This window comes from Xiphias gladius, chromosome 19 (assembly GCF_016859285.1).
Source record: "Xiphias gladius isolate SHS-SW01 ecotype Sanya breed wild chromosome 19, ASM1685928v1, whole genome shotgun sequence".
NCBI lineage: Eukaryota > Metazoa > Chordata > Actinopteri > Istiophoriformes > Xiphiidae > Xiphias > Xiphias gladius.
In genome coordinates this window covers 1,936,205-1,956,365 of record NC_053418.1, presented here as the reverse complement: position 1 = coordinate 1,956,365, position 20,161 = coordinate 1,936,205, and the positions used below count along the sequence as shown (strand labels likewise).

The 20,161-nt window shown below is 44.0% G+C and overlaps 1 protein-coding gene across 3 annotated transcripts; it reads left to right on the top strand.

Annotated features, from left to right (window-relative positions):
• The first annotated feature begins 1,229 nt into the window (after positions 1-1,229).
• On the top strand, positions 1,230-15,148 carry p2rx7 (purinergic receptor P2X, ligand-gated ion channel, 7). 3 transcript variants are annotated; one of them, XM_040156018.1, is made up of 14 exons: positions 1,230-1,443; positions 2,722-2,869; positions 2,968-3,039; positions 3,247-3,319; positions 3,496-3,592; positions 4,226-4,306; positions 5,187-5,322; positions 6,897-7,033; positions 8,219-8,309; positions 9,715-9,780; positions 10,577-10,681; positions 10,836-10,943; positions 12,596-13,098; positions 14,679-15,148. In XM_040156018.1, exons 1-14 carry the CDS (start codon positions 1,322-1,324, stop codon positions 14,680-14,682), a joined length of 1,743 nt encoding a protein of 580 aa, XP_040011952.1. In that variant the 5' UTR covers positions 1,230-1,321; the 3' UTR covers positions 14,683-15,148. The 3 variants fall into 3 exon arrangements, with proteins under 3 accessions (XP_040011952.1, XP_040011953.1, XP_040011954.1); XM_040156019.1 differs by lacking the exon at positions 14,679-15,148 and having other exon boundaries at positions 1,237-1,443; positions 12,596-12,722; positions 12,824-13,006; XM_040156020.1 differs by having other exon boundaries at positions 1,238-1,443; positions 12,596-12,722.
• The last annotated feature ends 5,013 nt before the right edge of the window (positions 15,149-20,161 follow it).

Genomic DNA, 20,161 nt, shown 5'->3' with positions numbered 1-20,161 from the left:
CCTGTTTCTGATAATACTTCCCTATGAAATGTAGAGTAGAAGTATAGAGCAGCAGAAAAACTGGAATAATCAAGTAAAGTACAAGTGGATCAAAACTGTGCCGAGGTAAAGTATGTAATGAGTAATCAGTTACCAGTTGCATTCCAGCTCTGCACACATAACTGCTGCAGAGGCTGAGTGGCTGTCATTGTTTTCACGGGGGCTCACAGCAGTCCGCTTGTCCCGCTGCGAACAAGAAGCTCTTTATCTGGAAGAAAAGCAGAAGAAAAACGAAAACATGGAATGAGCATAGTATTGGTTTTATTCCCAAACCACATCGTACAATTTAGGTTTGAAATTTCCACAATATGGGATGAATTTTATTTTCTCAGTTTGTTTATCTGTGCAGCTGAGCTGAGGAAATCCTTCTCAGGGTGAGTCTCTTAACTGATTTTAGTCCCGCAAGGTTCAGGTCCTTCTTGTGACCAAGGCTCAGACAACACTGCCATCTAGAGCACATGGTACCTGCAGGTCTTAGAAAGCCCTTTAAATGTACAAAAGGCCCCTGGAAGTCTTTGAAACGGTCACAGATAGGTTTTGTCGCTTGCTGTTGGCAGTTATGTGAGTTATACATTTTTATTGTACCTGATTTTAGGGTACTACCCTTCCAGATGCATGACCTTAAATCAGTGTTGTTATTTAATTGGTTATTTAATCCACCCATCCATCCCTTTTCTGCTCTTTTCATTTAGTCATCGGTCTATATAAAAAAAAAAAACAATAAATAAAAACACTCACTACAATTTCCTAAAGCCCAAACTGATGATGATCGATTTTATCTGACCAACGGTTTAAAACCCCGCAAAGTAGAGGAGAAGCTGCAAAAACCTCAGTGCAGACGAGCTGTGTGACAAGTGAAAGTCCCGCCTTCACTATTATACTGAAAGTGGTAGCATCCAAATGTACTTTAAGGTACCACAAATAGAAGTACTCATCGTGCAGAGCGGCCCGTTCCGGAGTCTATATGTATTATTGGATAATTGTCGATGCATTCACGTGCAAGAATCATTTCGATGTTGCAGCTGCTGAAGTTGGGGCTCATTGTAATCGATTTGTGTCCTACGCTATAAGACATCAGACTGTACTTTTTACTCCACTACATGGCTGCTCGTTGCACGTCGCTGCATGTGTGCGTTCGTGCCGCAGCCGCTGAGACGATGCTGCAAGCGGGAGCGGCAGCTGCTGGACTCCGGACATGTGACCGCGCACACAGGAAGAAGAGTCAAGAAATGAGTCAGAGATTCCTCCTCCGCAGGGAGAAGAAACCCCCCGGCCCGCCACCATGCCGTGCCGCGGCTTGCTCGCTCTGTGTCAGTACGACACCAACAAGCTGGTCCGGATCCAGAGCGTCCGGCTCGGCTCCCTGAAGTGGGGCCTGAACGGGACCGTCCTGCTGTTCATCTGGTGAGTGGACTCGCGCTCGGGGCGAGCGGCTGCAACGCTCCGCTGCCACCTCCGAATTATTCACCGTGACACGTCCCGCCGACGCTCAGTCCGGTCCTTCGGCAGGAGAAAGCAGCCATCCAACCCTGGCCGGGGCCTTAGTGTTGGGATGGACCTGAACCGCCCCTTGCGTTGACCTGCCACTAACATCCAGGCACAGTATTTTAAGAAATGAGACACGTGTAGGAACCAACGATAAGGAGCCTGATTTCCTTTACTCTTACTTTTGAAATCATGTCTGGGATTCCTCTTCAGTAGATGACCAGTTCTGTACCCATGAGATACTGTGAGGGTTTCGCTCAGTCTGTGGAACAAATACTTTATTCGTATGGAACCTAACGGTGCAGCTCAAAGTGTGTGTGTGTGTGTGTGTGTGTGTGTGTACATCTTTTAAGAAGTATTTAAAGAAATTAATGAAAAGTTGGCAAACACCACATTAAAAATGGATAAAACAGGGAGAATTACGTGAATAGAAGTCAATTTAAGATTAAAAGAATGAGGACAAAGGTATGGAAGGTTTCAGTAAAGACCAGGATTAAAAAGGTGAGTCTTCAGATGGCTCTTGAAGGTAGTTGCAGTTGCCACGGTACCCGTCCGTGTGCACAGGACACAGCAGGGGCGAGATTGTGTTTCTCCGGGGGGCCAGTAGTGCAAAGACAAAACAAGACAAGCGCACAACTGTGCAACAGCAAGACAAAGACGGTGCAAAGATGAGACAGAAATGGCACCAAAATTCATTTTTACTGATTCATTAACGATGAATCATTTAAGACTTTTTGTTTTTTTAAGGCAAAAATTCCCAAAACATCTGTTATTGTCGCTTCTCCCATGTTGAGGATTTGCTGCTTTTATATCCGTCTAAACTAGTTTGGAACTATTGGTCGGACTAAAGAATACACTCGAAGACTCGTTGCAGATTAACTGATGATGGAGGAAAAAAAGTCATTGACTGCGGCAGAAAAAGGATCCTAAATTTCCCATAATGCCGCTTAATGGCGTCTTTCATTAGTCCCTGCCTGGTCAATGCCCAGCCCTTTAAAACTCCAGGCCTTCATTTAGTAACACAAGTGCGTCGTTAAAAGCTGGGAGGAAGTCTTCAGGGTTATTGTCTCCGACTTCCCGGAGGACATTATGTCCCCCGCCCCCCGAACCAGCAGCAAACTGACCATAATGTCTGAAATCGGAAGAATTTGCAGCAAAAACACATAGCGTTTGTTTTTTCGTTTTCTTATTCTGCAGCATCATGATGCTGTGGAACAGAAGCTACCAGGAGTTTGACCTGGTGGTGAGCTCGGTCACCGCCAAGGTGAAGGGTGTAGCTCAGGCGCACCTGCCCGGGGTCGGGGACGTGGTCTGGGATGTGGTGGACTACAGCGGACCCTCGCAGGTGGGAGATGGGTCCTGTGGGTGCTGGGATGTGAAGGTTCTTTGTGTTTGTCAAAGAAGAGAATTTAAAGATGTTTGTTTTCTTTTTTTGTTTTTTAGGAAAAAAACTCCTTCTTTGTGGTGACCAATGTCATTGTGACAAAGAATCAGAAGCAGGGAAAATGCCCAGAGGTGCTTTTTCATCATCATTATTATCAATATTATTATTGCTATTATTACTATTGCTGTTCATCTTATTTTCAGCAGTTAAAGCAGTGTAATGTTAACAAAGACCACCTAGTCGTCAACAGCTGATCTAGAAAAGCGCTACTATTGGTACGGTGGCCTAGATAAAGGTTAGCAAACCTTTCTTATTCTGCAGCAATGTTTATATTCCAGGTTCCCCTTAAGGGCAGACTGTGTCAGACCGATAAGGACTGTGAGAGAGGAGCCTGGGACAAGCAGAGCCATGGTACAGTAACGTCTCGTATTAGACCTGGTGTAGCACCAGGAAGCACCAGCTTCTGTCCTTAAGGCAAATACTGGATGACTCGGTTACATGGATTCTAGATGCATTTAGCTGATCTTTTTATATATATATATATATATAATATCATATCTGTGACTCTGTGTGTTTGTCTTCCGCAGGGATTCAGACGGGCTCATGTGTGAGGTTCACCTTGTTGAAGAAAACCTGTGAGGTTTCTGCCTGGTGTCCGATAGAAACCAAGACCGCCCCTCCGAGGTAACTCGTATTATATACAGCTGTCAGATCAGGGCTTCGCCACGCAGACATCTGAATAACGCACTGCCCGTTTTGATTAGCAGGCGGAAGGTGGACCCGTGCTCTAACGTGTTTTCGCTTTTCGGCGCAGTGTTGGTCCGTCAGTTCAACACTGCGGTGCAGAGTGAAGTATTCTAACATCTACTCGATGGATTACCGTGAAGTTTAGTGCAAATGTTCACGCCGAGCAGATGAAGCCCGGTGATTTTGCTGATCCCGTCGCCAGCAGCTCAGAATAAACGCTTGTCCGACGCTTTAGACCGCGATGTCATCCTAAATGTAGGCACTTGAACCCGTTAACATCCCGTGACTTACAAGGTGAAGGCGTCAGTGTGCTAACGTGCTACATGCGCGCATGGTTACACCTGACAGTCCAGCAGAGGAAGAACCCTTTGGATTTAGGTAACGAGGAAACCGCTCCTCCGCGACGCCCCCCCGGGCCAAACGCCACTTTTCATTGCTCAGCCATTCCGACAGTTGGGATTTCTGGTGTGTATTGATCCGTTTGGCCTCACTCTGCTGCTACTGTCCCTCTGTCAAGATGGTGACGCTCTCCGGTTACTTTCCTGACGCTTTGAATGTTCTGTGATGCAGGCCTGCTCTGCTGGCGGCGGCCGAGAACTTCACAGTCCTCATCAAAAACAACATCAGGTTCCCTGCCTTCAACTTCATCCGGTGAGACTACTTTATGACCGAAGGTAGAGCTGCGATGATTAGTGGATCGATCGATTAGTCGATCGACAGAAAACTAATCGGCGACTCTTTTGTTTTTTTAATTCATTTTGTAAGTAAAAATGCCAAACTTTTCCTGGTTCCAGCTGCTCATATGTGACAATTTGTTTTGTTTTTTTCGGTAAATTGAATTTCTTTTAGACTTTTTCTTTTTTAGTTTTTAATTTTTTTTATTTTAACCATTTCATAAAGTAATCGATTAAGTGAAAAAATAATTGACGGATGAACTGATAATGACAGTGATCGTTAGTTGCAGCCCTGGTTGGTGGTGTTGAGGCTGGTGTTTCAGACAGTTTCCTAACTTTGGCCTGCCTGTTTTTTTCCCCTTTATTTTCTTTATCAGAGTTGCAAACGGGGAACGTTTTTTTTTTTTTTTTTTAGACTTTTCCTTGGCGCTGTTCTCAAGGACGCACCAACATCAGTGTTCATACAAATGCTTTATTTTATTTAACATTGATGGAATGGAAGAAGCTGTTTCATCTTGTTTTGCAATTCATATTGCAGTTCTTTTTTTTTTTCTTAAATAAACAAGTTAGATAAATCACACCAGTCGTTCTGTCAGCGAGGAAAAGAACGTCAGTTGCATGAATTTCTCTTGTTTTTTTCTTTCTGTTGTATTTAATTCTTAACATTTCCATTGTGTTTTTATTATAGTGATCCTAAGCTAAATGTTTTGAATGCACGGTAGCGCTTCCCTGCAGAATTAGATTCCTATCAAAGCTTCACCATGGGAGTCTAAAGCTGCAGCTCTTTCAGGCAGGGCAGACCCCATCGCTCCTCTTGGCTGGGAGAGAAACCCTGACTTTCTGGGTTTGTTTTACAGGAGGAACATCCTCCCGGAGATGAACGACGCCTACCTGAGGAGCTGTCAGAGAGGAAACGACTCGCTGTGTCCGATCTTCAGATTGGGAGACGTGGTTCGAGAGGCCGGGGAAAGGTTCTCTGAAATGGCCGTAGAGGTGGGACGACGTGTTCCAGTGTTTCTGCTGTGAAAGCTTGATCATTTTTCTTACAACTCGCGTCTTCTTTTTGTAGTTCTGGGCCTGTATGTCTCAAACTGCCATAGAAAAAAATCCTTGAGTTTTACTCACAAACTTGAGAATAAAAACAATGAATCAAACTTCTTTTGACCTGAGAAGCCTCTTAAATGTGAGAGAGCTGCAGAGGTCTCCTCAGTCGGTTAAGAGCAGATCCTGGACGACTGCGATACAGAAACAGCCGAGCAGGCCGGCGCTTTCTGTCTGATCATATTAAGAACAGAGTAGTTTCAGTCTGTTGTTTTTCCATTTCAGCGTTTGATGTTCCAGCACCGATTTTTTTTGGCATCTATCAGGCTGCGAACGAACAAGAAGAATAAATGTGGCACTGGTTTTATTTACAGTCACTGTCACCAAGTGTTCATTGTCTGCACTTGTTAATTTGGAACTAAATTATCCCTATTACATGATCAGACAATTTCCTATTATTTCATCCCTATTTATATTTGTAAACATTATAAATATAGTAGATTGTTGTTAATTATTCCCAGAGATTTAAAGATTTCACACTAAGAAAATTAACTTTATAAAAAATGATAATTATACACGTTTTGACGGAATAACAACCCACTGAATAAACTGTAAGGATTTTTTTTATTTTTTATTTTTTTTAAGAAGGTACAGTACGTCCATATTTCCGATCAGGTATCGCTTCTCTGATCATCCACGTGATCAGTGGAGAGCTGCTCCTCTTGGCCTGTGAGCAGGAGGAAGTCGCTTGGTAAATGTGTCTTTTTGCTCGAACTCCAACAGCTTTCTACTCTGAGGTTGGTACTCATGACCCCTCCGTAGTGTCATCCGTGGAGTGTTGCTAAATGCAGGCCCAGGTCCCCTTTCCAGTCAGTTGTGGTAAGGTTTTACTGAGTGACTCTGTTGTTGAAATCCCAGGGTGCGGCATCTTTGTGAGACCAGACAAGTGTTTTTTTTTTTTTTTCCACCCACTTTCTCTTTTTTGGGTTCTGATCTTTAGCAAGAGATCCAGTAATGTGGAAATGAAACTGACCTGACAACCAAAAAAAAAGGAACAGTTCCCACAACAAACTTTCTTCAGCTTGTGTGGATGAGAGCGGAAAGTCAGCTTTGTCCCTGTAACAGCAAACATTAAGAATAAACTTGTGCCTAACAAATCTTCGAGGTGTTTATGTTCCCAAGAAGAATTCCTCATTTTTCTTAAGATAATTAATGAGCTGATGATAAAAAGGAGATTTTGTGCTCTGAACAACGTGTTATATTTTAAAAGCAAGAAACTGTTTTCATGAAAGTGTAGCACATTTAAAAACTACAATATTTCCCTCTGAAATGTAGTGGAGTAGAAATATAAGGTGGCATAGGAACAAGTGCCTCAAAACTGTCGTCCAGTGGAATACCTTATAAATCTACTTGGTTCCGATCCACCACTGGCAAAGAACCCAGAGCCAAACATTTAATGTGGAACCATGGGTCTCTGGATGACGCTGGTCTGTTAAACATGTAAACATTTCCACCGTTGACCACAGGGTGGCGTCATCGGCATCCTGATCAAGTGGGACTGCAACCTGGACCGGCTCATGCAGCGCTGCCTGCCCAGATACTCCTTCAGACGGCTGGACGAGAAGGAGAGCAACAAGACGCTGTACCCCGGCCTCAACTTCAGGTCAGCAAGGATCCCTGGGGTCAAAGGTCGAGTTCAAAATGTTCACACACTAATTGCTCGCATTTTTTTGATCTATTATACAATCAAATGTCTAAACTTTTCGTGAACCTAATGGAATTTTTCAACATTTTTGTCACATTTACCCTGACACATTGTTTACAGAAATGATTACAACGTATTTTCACATCTTATTTTAATATCTGGGATTTTCACGACCCTCGTGAGAAGCGGACATATTTGGACAGCTTGTGCTGGTAATAGCACAGTCAGCATCTTGAAATGTTTCTGTTGTAATGTCCAAGAGTTTACACGAAAAAAACAAGTGAGGCTTTAGTGCCTCCCAAAATTTAACGGAAATTTATTACCATCAGAAGAAACCAAAGCACCTCAGAGAAAACAAAAAACACAGCAGGTTTTCTAGTCTGTTCAGTAGCTGTGGTAATGGCTGATGTTTCAGTACAGGCCAAGTCTGACACTAAACTACTTAAACCCTATTTTTATATTGATTTGTGTCTCTTTTATATCTTGTCTTACATAAGCACTCTGAATTGCCTCTTTGTTGAAAGGTGTTACAAATAAATTTGCCTTTCCTTTCCTTTCCTTACCAATAACCAGTAAAAATTGCTGTGTGACCAGCCTCTGTTGAAGGAGTCGAACATAAAGTTTACACTAATACATAGCAGCTCTTCGGCCGCAGCGGGCAGCTGTTTTCAGAGAAACGGCTGTAAAAAGCCACTGTCCGCTACCTGCTCAGCAGCAGACAGCAGACAGACTCAGTCAGAGACCAGCTGGTGGACGTAGCGGAGCATTTAGCAGCTGAAGAGTCCACAGATTTCTTACCAGGACCTGGTAGAGACCAAAACCAGAGCTAAAAGAAAGGGAGTGTTGCACTGATATTCATCAGGTGGACACAAACATGACTCCAAATGAACGGTCATGTTGCTTTGTAACTGCTGGATGTGAGTTCAACGATTTAACTTAAAAAAAGTGGTGATGTTGAGTGATGCTCAGTGTTGCGCCCACAACTTGTTTCTGCTGCCCCCAAGTAACCAAAAAAGTCAGTTTCAGTACACGTGTCAGATTTGGGGTAAATCAATCTGCATTCATCTTTACGGTTCTTCTGTCACATCGAGCTGTGTGCGGCAGTGTTTCCGCGATTCCTCACACCTACTGTCCTGTGACCAGGTATGCAAAGTACAACACAGTGAACGGAGTGGAGGAGCGAACGCTGTACAAAGTATTCGGGATCAGGTTTGACGTCATGGTGTTCGGACAGGTGGGTCAGTTCTTTTTCCTTTTTTTTCTCTCTTAGTTCCAGAGCTTTGATTTCTGTTATATATTATATATTTATATATTTTATTAGGGATTCCCTCCGTTACTTGCACAGTTTCCACTTCATTTCTTCATTAGGTTCTTTTCCCCCAGTTTTTTCTTTCCCTTAACCCCTTAACATCCAGGTTCTTTTAATTCCCCCCTTTAAGTAGCTTAACTCCTTTCCTAGTCCACATTGTTTGACGGTATCACATACAGTACATAATCTTTATCAGCTTGTTCCAGCTTTTCAGTGAGTGAAATATTCAACCCCATAGACTCCATGCTTTTGATGGTTGCACTGTTCCATTTTATGGAAGTATTCTAGATGTGCTTTGCATTATTTTATACACATTGTCCCCGAAATTTAGCCTGGCAGATTTGGTGTCTTTGGACTCTGTGCGATCTCCAGTAGAACGTAAAATGTAAAGTTCTGTTGGTTTGAGCAAAGTTTGAACTTCACAGCATTACACTGATCTTCCTGTCAGTGGGACAGGAAGAGGTTAAAGAGTAACTCAACGTAGGCCAGTCTGTTGCACCTCTGACCACTACGCGTTGGAGCACATTTCATACGCAGCGCGAATGAATGCAACACACACTGAACGCAATACAGCCATTGCGCTCAGTGTGAGACTGGACACTAGCTTGTGTCCTGCTGCGTCAACATGTCAGGATACAATATTGACCAGTGCCGCTTTAATAAAACTGTATAATTCAGATAAATGTTCGTCTGTAGTCGTAATGCAGGATCAGCGTTAGTATTTTACAAATGCAAATCATGGAAAAGAGAAGTACACACTGGTCCCGTGATACTAGAAAGTTAGAGGAGTGTGTGCATACAAAGATTTTTTTTAAAAATGACAAAACTCTGATTATTTCATTGTAATTTTTCTGCGTGTAATGCACTGACAAGGTAAATCCACCTGAATTCAGTTTAAGGTTTTGTCGCGTTTTTTTTTTTTTTTTTTTTCCACCCTGTCCTCTATCCTTATTAGAAAATTTTCTGAGTGTTCTAGTAGTGCCCAAAAAATATTAGTAAAATTTCTGAGAAATATTTTTAAAAAATGTCAGAAAATATTAGTAAAATGTCAGTGACTTGTGTAATGGTAACACTTTGAGCCCAGCATCTTTTGTTTTGACCAACAATGGCTTTGTAACATTATGTAGTGTAAAATGTCTAGACCTGCTTTTTTTTTTTGTTTGTTTTTTTTTTTATGTCCAAGATGCCATTTCTGATTAACAAAATAAAATTATTAACAGCTTTCGTCGGCCCGAGTAACTTCGGACCTCTGTGTGTCTGAATTGTGCCTCTGGAGGAGAAAAGTGAAAATTAAAAACAAGCGAGTCTGACAGTCTGACGTCTTTTCCAGGCGGGAAGGTTCAGCTTCATTCAGCTCATCATCTACATCGGATCAACGCTGTCGTACTACGCTCTGGTGAGAGACCACACAGTGTTAGCTGCTGTCAAACAAGTGTCCATTCATGCACTTCTCCTCCATCCAGTACTGGACACAGCGGCCGTCAGTGTCAAAGTCCGGAGTGACCAGAAAGAGAAAAATAAACTCAGTCAGAGAGAGTAAAGCTGCAGTATAAATGAGGTTTGGCTTAAAAAGTTTAAATATTATCTCAGGAAATTACGAACCATGGGTGCAACAAAAAAAAAAAGCCCCCCCATCCCCACTAACGTCGATGTCTTAGAAGTCCTATAGGCAAAAATATCTTTCCACTGTGGTTTGTGGTGCGTATTGTTTCCATACGTTACGTGATCAATCACGATGTAAGAGGAAGCCACACGAGCCAAACGTGGATGATGCATCTGTGACGGGACTGCTTGGTTTCCGACGGAGATGTCTCGCAGTCCGGAGCTGCAGCTGTCTGTCTCCCTCACTGCAGCCGGAAAATCCAGATCTTAAAATCTGAAATCGCTCAAAGCTCAGAGCCTCGATTATTGTATTACTGAAACCGAAAAAAGTATTTTCGAGAAAACCAACGTGACAAACATTAGAGAAAATTGAGATCTTTACTTGCAGGGAAAGTTGAAGTCTTATCGGTTCACTTCAGCACATGTAGTGTTTCTTTGGAGACAGCATCTAGTGGCCATTACAGGACACGGGGGCTCTGACTGTTAACGATTTGTGGAGTGGCCTGTGGATGAAGTGTGGGCTGCTGCGGACACATGACGGACCACGTTACAGTGTGTGTGTGTGTGTGTGTGTGTGTCTTTTGCTCCAGACGACCCTGTTGCTCGACTGGCTGATTGGAACCAGGTGTTACTCTGCAGAGGTCGGACAAAACTACTCCGAGAGGAAAGTGGAGCCCGTCCAGGACAAACAGAAGGTGATGAAAGGTTTGATTTGACCGACCATGTGTATGAACTGCAGCTGCAGACCCATTGTGAAACTTTTTAAAACAAACAGTTTCTAAATGACTGTAATCAGCTAGTTTATGATTATTCTGATATCTGACGGCATGAAGTGACTGTGTGTTGCAGTGTATCCTCTGCGTGTCCTACGTTGATGAGAACAACGTTCGACTGGTGAAGCGATCGCAGAAGAAAAGTCTACAAGACGTCAAACCAATGTCTGTTCAGCCGCGTAAGGTAAACCCGCTGCAGAGTGGATCCACATAGCTAGATGCAGAGAAATCGTTTTGACAAACGGGCCCTTTGGCCCAATGGCCCCAAGTGAAATACAATGAAATTAGGACCGAAAATCCGTCTGCTTCAAATAAGCTGAAACTTTCTGGGTTGAAGCGTAATGAGCGATGAATTTCTGGTAACTTTATCGGAAACCAGATACGGAGAGGGATTGTAGCTTTGTAGATTTAGCACTAAACTTTTCTAGGCATCACATTTAAAGGGAAAAAGGTGCTGCTGGGATGTTTCATCACCCGGGTTGCAAACACAAAAACACAAAAAAGTGCATTTCTGTCGCTGACAACCTAGAAAACCTATGAAAACACTCGCATTAATGGTAGTAATGACCACAGAGCAACAAAGTTTGGATTATTGATTTCATTATCATTCATTTCATCATCATTATTATTATGAACATTATAATCTAGTGCTTTGTAGCATGATTTGCTGCAGGTACAGGTCAACAAATTGCTAAAGAAAAGGAGTAAAAACAGAGAGGGTAGAAGAAATAAAAGACTAAATAATAAAACAATAAAACACATTAAAATGATAAAACGGGCTCCGTAGCTTTTGTCAAGCTTTTGCAAAGACTGCATAAGCTTGGGGTATTCTGGAGATCCAAACTATTCATAGCAAAGAATCGCTTTGTTTAGAAAGGTCAGCGGTGTTCTCTGGGGCGTTGCCTTGTCGTCCTTTCTCAGTATTTGAAAGAATGGGGGAGCTAGAGTGATGAAGCGACACCTGGTGTAGTGTGAGGTTCAGTCTGAATGTGGCCTTAGAAACCTGAGAGTTTTAAAGAAAAACTGCGAACTTCAGAAAAGTGTCGGCTTTTGCATTTTTTAAAACTGACCACTGAAAGTAAAGAGATGATGCTAATGCTCAAAACTAAAGCCATGGATAGTTTTTATTTATCAATTAACTTCACACAATTTCCGGTAAAGAGAACAAATCTAAATCAGATCAGTATTTGCTGTGACCCCCGTTTGCCTTTAAACCAGCTCCAGTTCTCCTCGGTACACTTGCACACAGTTTTCCAGGTTCTCGGCAGGCGGGTCGTTCCAGGATCTTGGAGAACCTGCCACTGTGGATTCAGTCTGTCTCACTGTCTTCTGTCTCTTCGTGTGATCACAGACTGACTCCCATGATGTTGAGATCAGGTCTCTGTGGGGGCCAGACCATCTGTTGCAGGACTCTTTGTTCTCCTTGGCTCTGAAGACAGTTCTCTATGTCTCTGATCTGACCCAGGTTCATCCTGCAGCAGGACAACGAGCCCAAACACAGCCAGACGCCTCCCTGATGCTGTTGTGGGATGGATCAGAATCTAAACATCTGAAGTTTCTAAATCTTTTGCACTGTGCTTTACAATCAGATTTCCCTCTAATATCATCCAACCCTTGCAGGTTGTGTTAGAAGATTTCATTCACCTCCATTGTAGTGCGGTTGAGGCAGAGACAGTTATTGTATCTTGACACCCAGACAAATGAAAACACAACTATATGCGTTGGTAGAAACCATTAGACATGAGTGAGTAGATCCCTAGATCCGTCCCTTGCGTAAAGAGTTTAAATCACAGCTCCAGTCTTGATGATTTCAGTGATATATTCTCGTCCCAACAGGAGGACACAGGTCACCTGAGAGCCGTTCTCTGTCTGCTGCAGCCGGGCGTCGGTGTGGATCGTGGCGCTGAGCCTCCCCTCGACCGCAAAGCCGACCCGAAGCCCAAACCGCATCGTCCAGCCTGGTGTAAGTGCGACTGCTGCAATCCCTCCTCTCTCCCGCAGGAGGAGCTGTGCTGCAGGCGGAGCGACGGCGCCTGCGTCACCTCGTCTCCTCTGTTTGAGCAGCTGGTGTTACATCACCCCCTGCTGGAGGCTGTCCTTCTCTACCGGGACCCTCTGTCTCCACCTGCTGATCGAGGCCAGACCACCGCGCTGCGCCACTGCGCCTACAGGCAGTACATCAGCTGGAGATTCGGAGTCCCACCTAACGACACCCACCCCGCCATCCCCAGCTGCTGCGTTTGGAGAGTCAGGGAGGAGTACCCGAGCCCAGACGGACGGTACAGCGGCTTCGAACCCGCCAGGACGGTGTCCATGAAGGCCTGCACCAACGGAGAGCTGTGAGAGGAGTGCTTCCACATAACAGAGCGGGGGCTCCCCCGCTGCCTGAGCTACTAACAGTGTTACACCTGCCTTGTAAAAGCAAAAAGCTACAGTAACTTACTCACTTGGTCGGAAAACAAACAGTTATTCGGGTTTTGTCAGCTTGCGTTTCGGTCAGAGGCTGGATGAAAGGATGAGGAAGAACCTCACCGAGTCAATAAATCCCTGCATTTTCTAAGATGATCTGTCGAGTCATTTGGCTGCTCAGTAGAAATATCTATGAAGCACTTATTCTCAGTTTCACCCTCTTTAAGCAGCTTTGTGCCTTTTATAGGGCATAAATATCACTGACTAGCTCAGACAAAGGATTTCTCCTGCCAGGAATGTGCTCGCATTCGTCATATCGTATGGAAACCTGAAGAGTTTTGTTACGGTATGGGACAGAATGTACGGGGCAATTAAAAAACACATAATAACACAGGCTGTCTATTTACACCCGGGTGAAAAGTTGTCCCGCGCCAGCTATGTGGCTGTTTACACCTGTACGGAGAGCCCAGTGGCTCCCCAAGTGCCTCCACGAGGTGTGGGTTCGCTAAAAACTGGCGTACAGGACGGCGCGAATTAAACGGCGCTCTCTATCAGAAAGGCTTCAGCACGTCAGGTGAGGTAGTTTAACGAGCGACGCACTCCATGGAGGGAAGAGGTTGTGGGGGAGGAATGGGTCAAGCACAGGACTTTCATCCAGGAGACTCGGGTTCACCTCCTCTGTGAAACCAAGACCAGTTGATATTGACTTATTTTTAAACTTAGTTGACTTACTATCTTCAATCTTTTTTTTAAAATTACATTCAGTTTTCAGTTGCAGTTTGGTGAGGTTTAGGCAACAAAACTACTTTGTTAGGTTCAGGAAAAGATCATGGTTTGGGTTAAAGTAGGCTCTTTCATAACATTCTCCATGTGTTGGAAAGCCTTTCTGCCAGAACTTCTCCCATGTGACTCATTGAAGTGGTCGAGGGGGGCCGAAGACCCGGGTGTAAATAGCCACACTGGCTACTCCGCCCCGGGTGCAGATAGCATCTCCCAGAAAAAAAAAAAAAAACAACTTTATTTCAAACCTCCACAAGGTCACATGGCAGCAAAATTGCTGTTGTCACACATTGGCTGTTGTACAGATTGAACAAAGGAAAAAAGAAGTTATCTAGTGAGCTTTAAAGATGCCGGTAGGTGGGTTTTGATACCTACCAACAGAGCCAGGCTAGCTGTTCCCCCCCGTTTGCAGTATTTACGCGAAGCTAAGCTAACAGCTGCTGGCTGCAGCTCGATACTTATTGTACAGGCACGAACGTGGTATCAATCTTCTCGTCTAATCTCGGCAAGAAAGCCAATGAGCATGTTTCCCCAAATGTTAAACTTTTTCCTTTAATCCTGAGCCAAGACACTGATACCAATCTTCTTATTCTACTCTCGGCAAGAAAAGATATTAAATCTGTTTCTTAAAACGTTGAACTATTCCTTTAAACCTCTTCTCATTGCTTGGTGGGTCTGCTTTGTGTCATCATCTTTCCCATCATGCCGTGTGTTTACTTGTTTCTCACAGATGATGAACGGGGGTGAACTCCGTCGAATGGTGTCTGGTGTGAGATGGTGTCGGAGCTTCAATTTTGGGGATTATCCAGCAGGGCTCGAAGGCAGGTTCAGAGAGATTGAGCAGCTGCTCTGGCTGAGAAAAGAGAAAACACCGCTAATGGTCCAAAATAAGTCCATACGTCTCCAGCAAAGATAAGAAACGTGATTTATCATATCAGGACATGCTTTCAGTGCGATAACTGGAGGAGGTGGTCATAGATTAACCATAATCCCTGCTGCATTTGAGACAGCCCACCTCTACACAAATTATCTAAATGTGCTGAAAAGCGAGACAAACCAAAATCAGACAAATAAGGAATTGATACATTTATATTCTAACAAAACAGAGGTCTTGTGAAACCGGCTTGTGCTGAACTGCTGTACTTTATGGTTCAGACCAGCATTTCTTTATTTTCTTTCTTTTTTTTTTTTTAATTTTTTTTTTAAATTCCAGTCTGGTTTTAGAGCCATAGCACAGAATCAACAAGTGTCAAAACGATTCCTCCTGGCTGGTCTGTGCAGGATTTTGTGCCCTTGTCCTGCTTTTATTGTAGCCTTCCTTTCAGGTGACGACGGATTCTCCTGCGGACACTGAAACACCACAGCCCCTTTTGAGAGTCCCGCAAGGGTCAGTCTTGGGTCCAGTTCTGTTTTCCATTTACAGTGGCGTGCAGAAGGTTGGGGACCCCTGGGTAAATTCCATATTTTGTTGAATTTTGGAAGGGAAACGATGTAATTACAACTCCTGTAGTTAAAAATGAAACTTGCTTCAAATGTTAATGCTCTGTTACTTTTTATTTCATGAATTTAATAAATAAAAATTAACATTAAACAGTAATTGTGGCAAGTGTAAAGGTTTGGGGCTCCTACTAAGTCAATACTTCCTAACTCTAACACTGACTGATGAATCTTCAGTCTCTTCCTGCAGATCGCTGCAGGTTCTGGGATAGTTCAGGCTGAGCTGGTCACACAGCATGTTAGGATCTACCCACTGATTTGCAGTGATGTTCAACGAAAAGTCGGGGGGGGCTGTGGCGGCCGCTCCAAAAGCTTCAGCTCGTTTTATCTTGAAGTGGTTCACGGTGGATTTTGAGGTCTGCTTTGGATCTTTGTCCCGTTGTAGAAGCCAGACTCTTTTCACTTTGACCTCCTTGACTGACTGCAGGACATCTGAATCCAGAATCCGCTGTTAATCAGTGGAATCTGTTCTCCCCTATATCTGTATTTCCTGTGCCACTGACTGCCACACAACCCCAAAGCTGAATATATATATATATATATTTTTTTTTTTCAGCTGTAGTTTCATGTGTCCGCAGCACTTGTTTCCAACACCGCTCTGACTGATCCAGATGTTGCTTTGACGACTTCAGACGTTGACTTTTGCGATGAGGCTACAGGTGAGGTTTCCCTCTGTTGACTCCTCCACCTAGACCCCATTTGTGCATCACACTGCTCGGTGGAGCAGTGCACCACCACTCCCGTGTCAGCTGAACCTCCCTGCAGCTCCTCGCCGGTCATGTGGGGGTTTTGCTTTGCCTGTCTGCCCAGCAGACCTGCAGTTTTATCTCAAAGTTTTCTTGGTCTCCCGCATCTTGTCTTGACTTCCACATTTCCCCCTAACTACCATTTCCCTTTGAGAACTTCAGACAGTGGAAATTTGAAGCTGGAGGTGCTTTGATATCTTTTTATAGCTTCCCCTGCTTTGTAGCATCAGTTAGCTTCATTTTCAGATCCTCAGTCAGCTGCTCAGAGGAGCCCATGGTTGTTGAGTGTCAGCAACAGGTTTGAAGAGTCAGAATCTATCAACATTAACATTTTAGTGTAGCTGGTTTAAGATGGAGCTAATTTTATTTACTGTGTAAACTGGTGGGTAGTCATCTGGTAACAATGCATCATATTTTATAAGCTGATCATAAATGAATATGCAAAGCAGCTACCAGATAAATGCACTGGAGTAAAAAATACTCAATTTCCTTCTGAAATGTAAGCGGCATAAAATGAAAATTCCGAAGTGCAGCACAAATACCTCAAAAACCCGAACAAAACGTTTGGGAGTGTGATCAGATCTGCAGCTTGTCGGTGTAGGACGGCCTTCTGCTGTAGCTCTGCGTTTTGATTTATTCCAAAAAGATGAATATATTTTACATAAAAATCCAGGTCAGCTTTGACAAATAGCCCTACCCATCAGCCTTTGCACCGTCCGACACTTCCTCTGTCAGACCCAGCACAATGATAGTTGGAGTAATATTAGCTGTTAGCCCTCCAGGCCATTCTTCAGGTGGCCTATGTGACATTTACAAGCACTTTCAACCTTTCACTTTCCCAACTCTGGCTCCAGCCTTCGACCATTGTTTTTTATAAATGGGCCGTTTGACAAAATAAGGGCTCTTTGTTAAACAACTCCGGGCCTGAAATAGCCCCCGACGACTTGTTTCGGCAGTAGACATCCCTGTTTCCTCCCATTACTCGTCACCTCACCCCTCACTGCTGCTTTTGTTCTCTGGAGTTTGAACAGGACCCCCTGGTAGATAATCGGTCAGCATGAGTCTTTTTAATTTTATCTTATTTTCAAAATGGCCTGGAATGAGGATTTACTGTTCGGGGATGGGTTTCCAGTAAATTACATTATCTTCTATTCTCCGTGAAGAAAGTTATTAAGACTGTGTGACTTGTGTGTGTTTTCTTTACATGCACATCAGACAGTGAGTATGTTTTCTTGGAGCCGGTACAGCTAAATCTAAATCATTTACCGCTGTGTTTTCTAATTCAATACGCTGACAGTGTAATCCTGCAGACTTCGGACGGATACATGTGGGGTGAAGGCCATCCCGGGTGGAATGTCTGATGCATGATGGATGGGTTCATGGATGCATGGATTTGCGGATGGATGGATGGATGGATGGACGGACGGACGGACACAGGGCAGTAGACAGATGAAATGGATGGATGAGTGGCTCAGTCAGTGCACCTACAGTCGGACAACAGTGAGCATGGCCCTCATCGGGCTGAGCTTGTTTATCGCTAAAACACACGTGAGCCTCAGGAGTCACACAGTAGTTACATTGTCTGCGCCGTTGAGCGCTTGCTCTGCACTGACGGGGCTTTTAGTCACACGAACATTTCTCCGAGGCAGAGAAAGTCTCACTGGTTGAGTCTAAACCTCAGTGGCTGGAGCAAATCGGCCGCAGATTGTTTTTTTTTTTTTTTTTTTTGGACTAATGCGGCCTTCGTGGAACTCACAAGGTTGTTTTCTCTTCACAACACAGAAGGTCAGATACACAGTTTTCTCAGTGTTACAGCCCTTTTTGTGAATCACCTCATGACCAGTCAGATTTATCTTGCAACCCCATGGGATCTTGACCCCCCTCCCACTGTGCACCAAATACACAACGGACTCAAATCCTGCTGATGCCAAGACACAGTACACTTGATGCACACTTATCCTAGTACTGCTTTCAGGCGGTATTTAAAGCTACGTGCATCCCACAGTTCATCCCAGTCTACCGCCCTCCACCAGCCCTGCCGTTGGCGGCAGTGCGTACGTCGGCTGTTTTAGGGCCGACTGTAAATCAGCAGACATGAAGAAGTTCACATTTCTGATGGCGAATATTCTTCCCTCCTCTCAGCTCCTGAATGTGCGTCCATTTTCTCGGCCTTCTGACTGTAACGGCAACACTGCGCGGTTGATCCTACTTATTTGTTCCAACTAATTATCCGAGCTCGATTTGTGCCATTTGCAGTATTGGTACTTTCACGAGTGACAGGGTGTCGTCATTGCTCTGATAAACTTCCACACGCTTGCCATCGCTAACGGCCCTGTGGCCATTCCTGGAGATATGTCACGCGAGTAGGTGCTCGACTACTTGCAAATACTGCAAGTTTGAGTATTGCGAGGGACCCGTTACTTCCCTTTCCTATAGCCGACACGAGTTTGCATGCCGACAGCCAAACAGCTCCCCCTTGTGGAAAGATTGCGGTGAGCTGAGCAGTATTTTTTTTTTTTTTAAAATTTTTTCAGTTTCCTGACCACCTCCGTGACCTGAAATACGTTTCTGGCTGCAGCCTGGATCAACCTGCAACAAATATCTGTAGAACTAAAAGCTACCACAACAAAGTACAGTAGGTTCGGCGCGTCACTCTTGTGCCACATTCTGTGACGGTCCAGTTATTTGTTTTTCTCTGCGTCCTTCCCTCCTGTCCCTTTCTGACATGTCCTCACAATCTGCTCGGCCTAAAACTGATGAAATGGGACATTTGCTGATAAAATGAATGGCAGCATACCAGCCATTTTTCCCCTTTTGTCCTACAAAGAAAAAAAAAACATGATAATCTCCCCCCTTGGAGTCAACCACACAGAATTGGACTCGTGTTCCAAAGTCAACACACTGGAGACAGACACACATCGACGCCATTAACACAAACAATGTTATATCAGTGTGAGTGTCGGTGGATCAGTGAAAACATTAGAAGAGACAAATTTTAAAAAAAATAAAATTATTTTCTCTCAATTTATTATGTCTCTTTTAAGAGTTGATTTGGGGTGAAAAAAATTTATAGAGAGAGATACCAATTCGTCAAATAATAATATACATCAGCTGGACTAAAAATATTTTAATTACAAGACAAAGGCATAAACATGATGAGGAATATGGTTTAAGGGTCCAGTCAGTGAGGAGGATCAGTTCTGTGAGATTTAATGGGCTGGAGAGTGGAGTGAAAACGGGCAAGTAGGCAGTTTTTTCCCTTGACTTATTATTATTTTATTTAGTTTTTAGTAGGCCATGAGTTCAGTCTGAAGCCAGCAGAGTCAGTGCGTAACATCGTTACACTACTGACTGATTGAAGTTTGAAATACACTGGAATTTTCTTTAGTTGAGTCCGTTGAGGAAAAGTCCTCACAATCGGTGAGTCCCGGTCTTCAAGCAGCCCCGGACGAGTGCTGGAAATAGAAAACGAGCGAGGATTGAATTAGGAAAGACATTCAGTAATCTCTCTGTTGAGTGAAATTGGTGCAATTTGATTTACAGCAGATGTAGCACATGTCGCGTCATTTGCTTTTATCATAAAATTGTCTGGTAGGTTTATTTTGGTATATCTTAACTACTCAAACAGTTCACTACGACGATCAGCGTAGGCCGCTGTGTGGAACTAGTATGATGTGGACCTGGGACATGCCTCATGAGCGTCAGCATGCTCACATTGAAAATTTGAGCAGATGATGGCGCTAGAAGAAGGATGACGGGATCAGCGTTGTTACAACTCATCCTCTGGGGACCGTGAACGTCTGCGCAAAATTTACCGGCAACCCATCCGATAGTTGTTGCGATATTTCAGTCTGGACCAGAGTGGAGGACTGGCCCGCCGGCACACCGACATCACCATCCGAGGAGCCGCGCTGATACGGCTAAAAACCGGGGTCTGTTCGCCAGACCGCTTTCTTCCAGGTAACTAAAC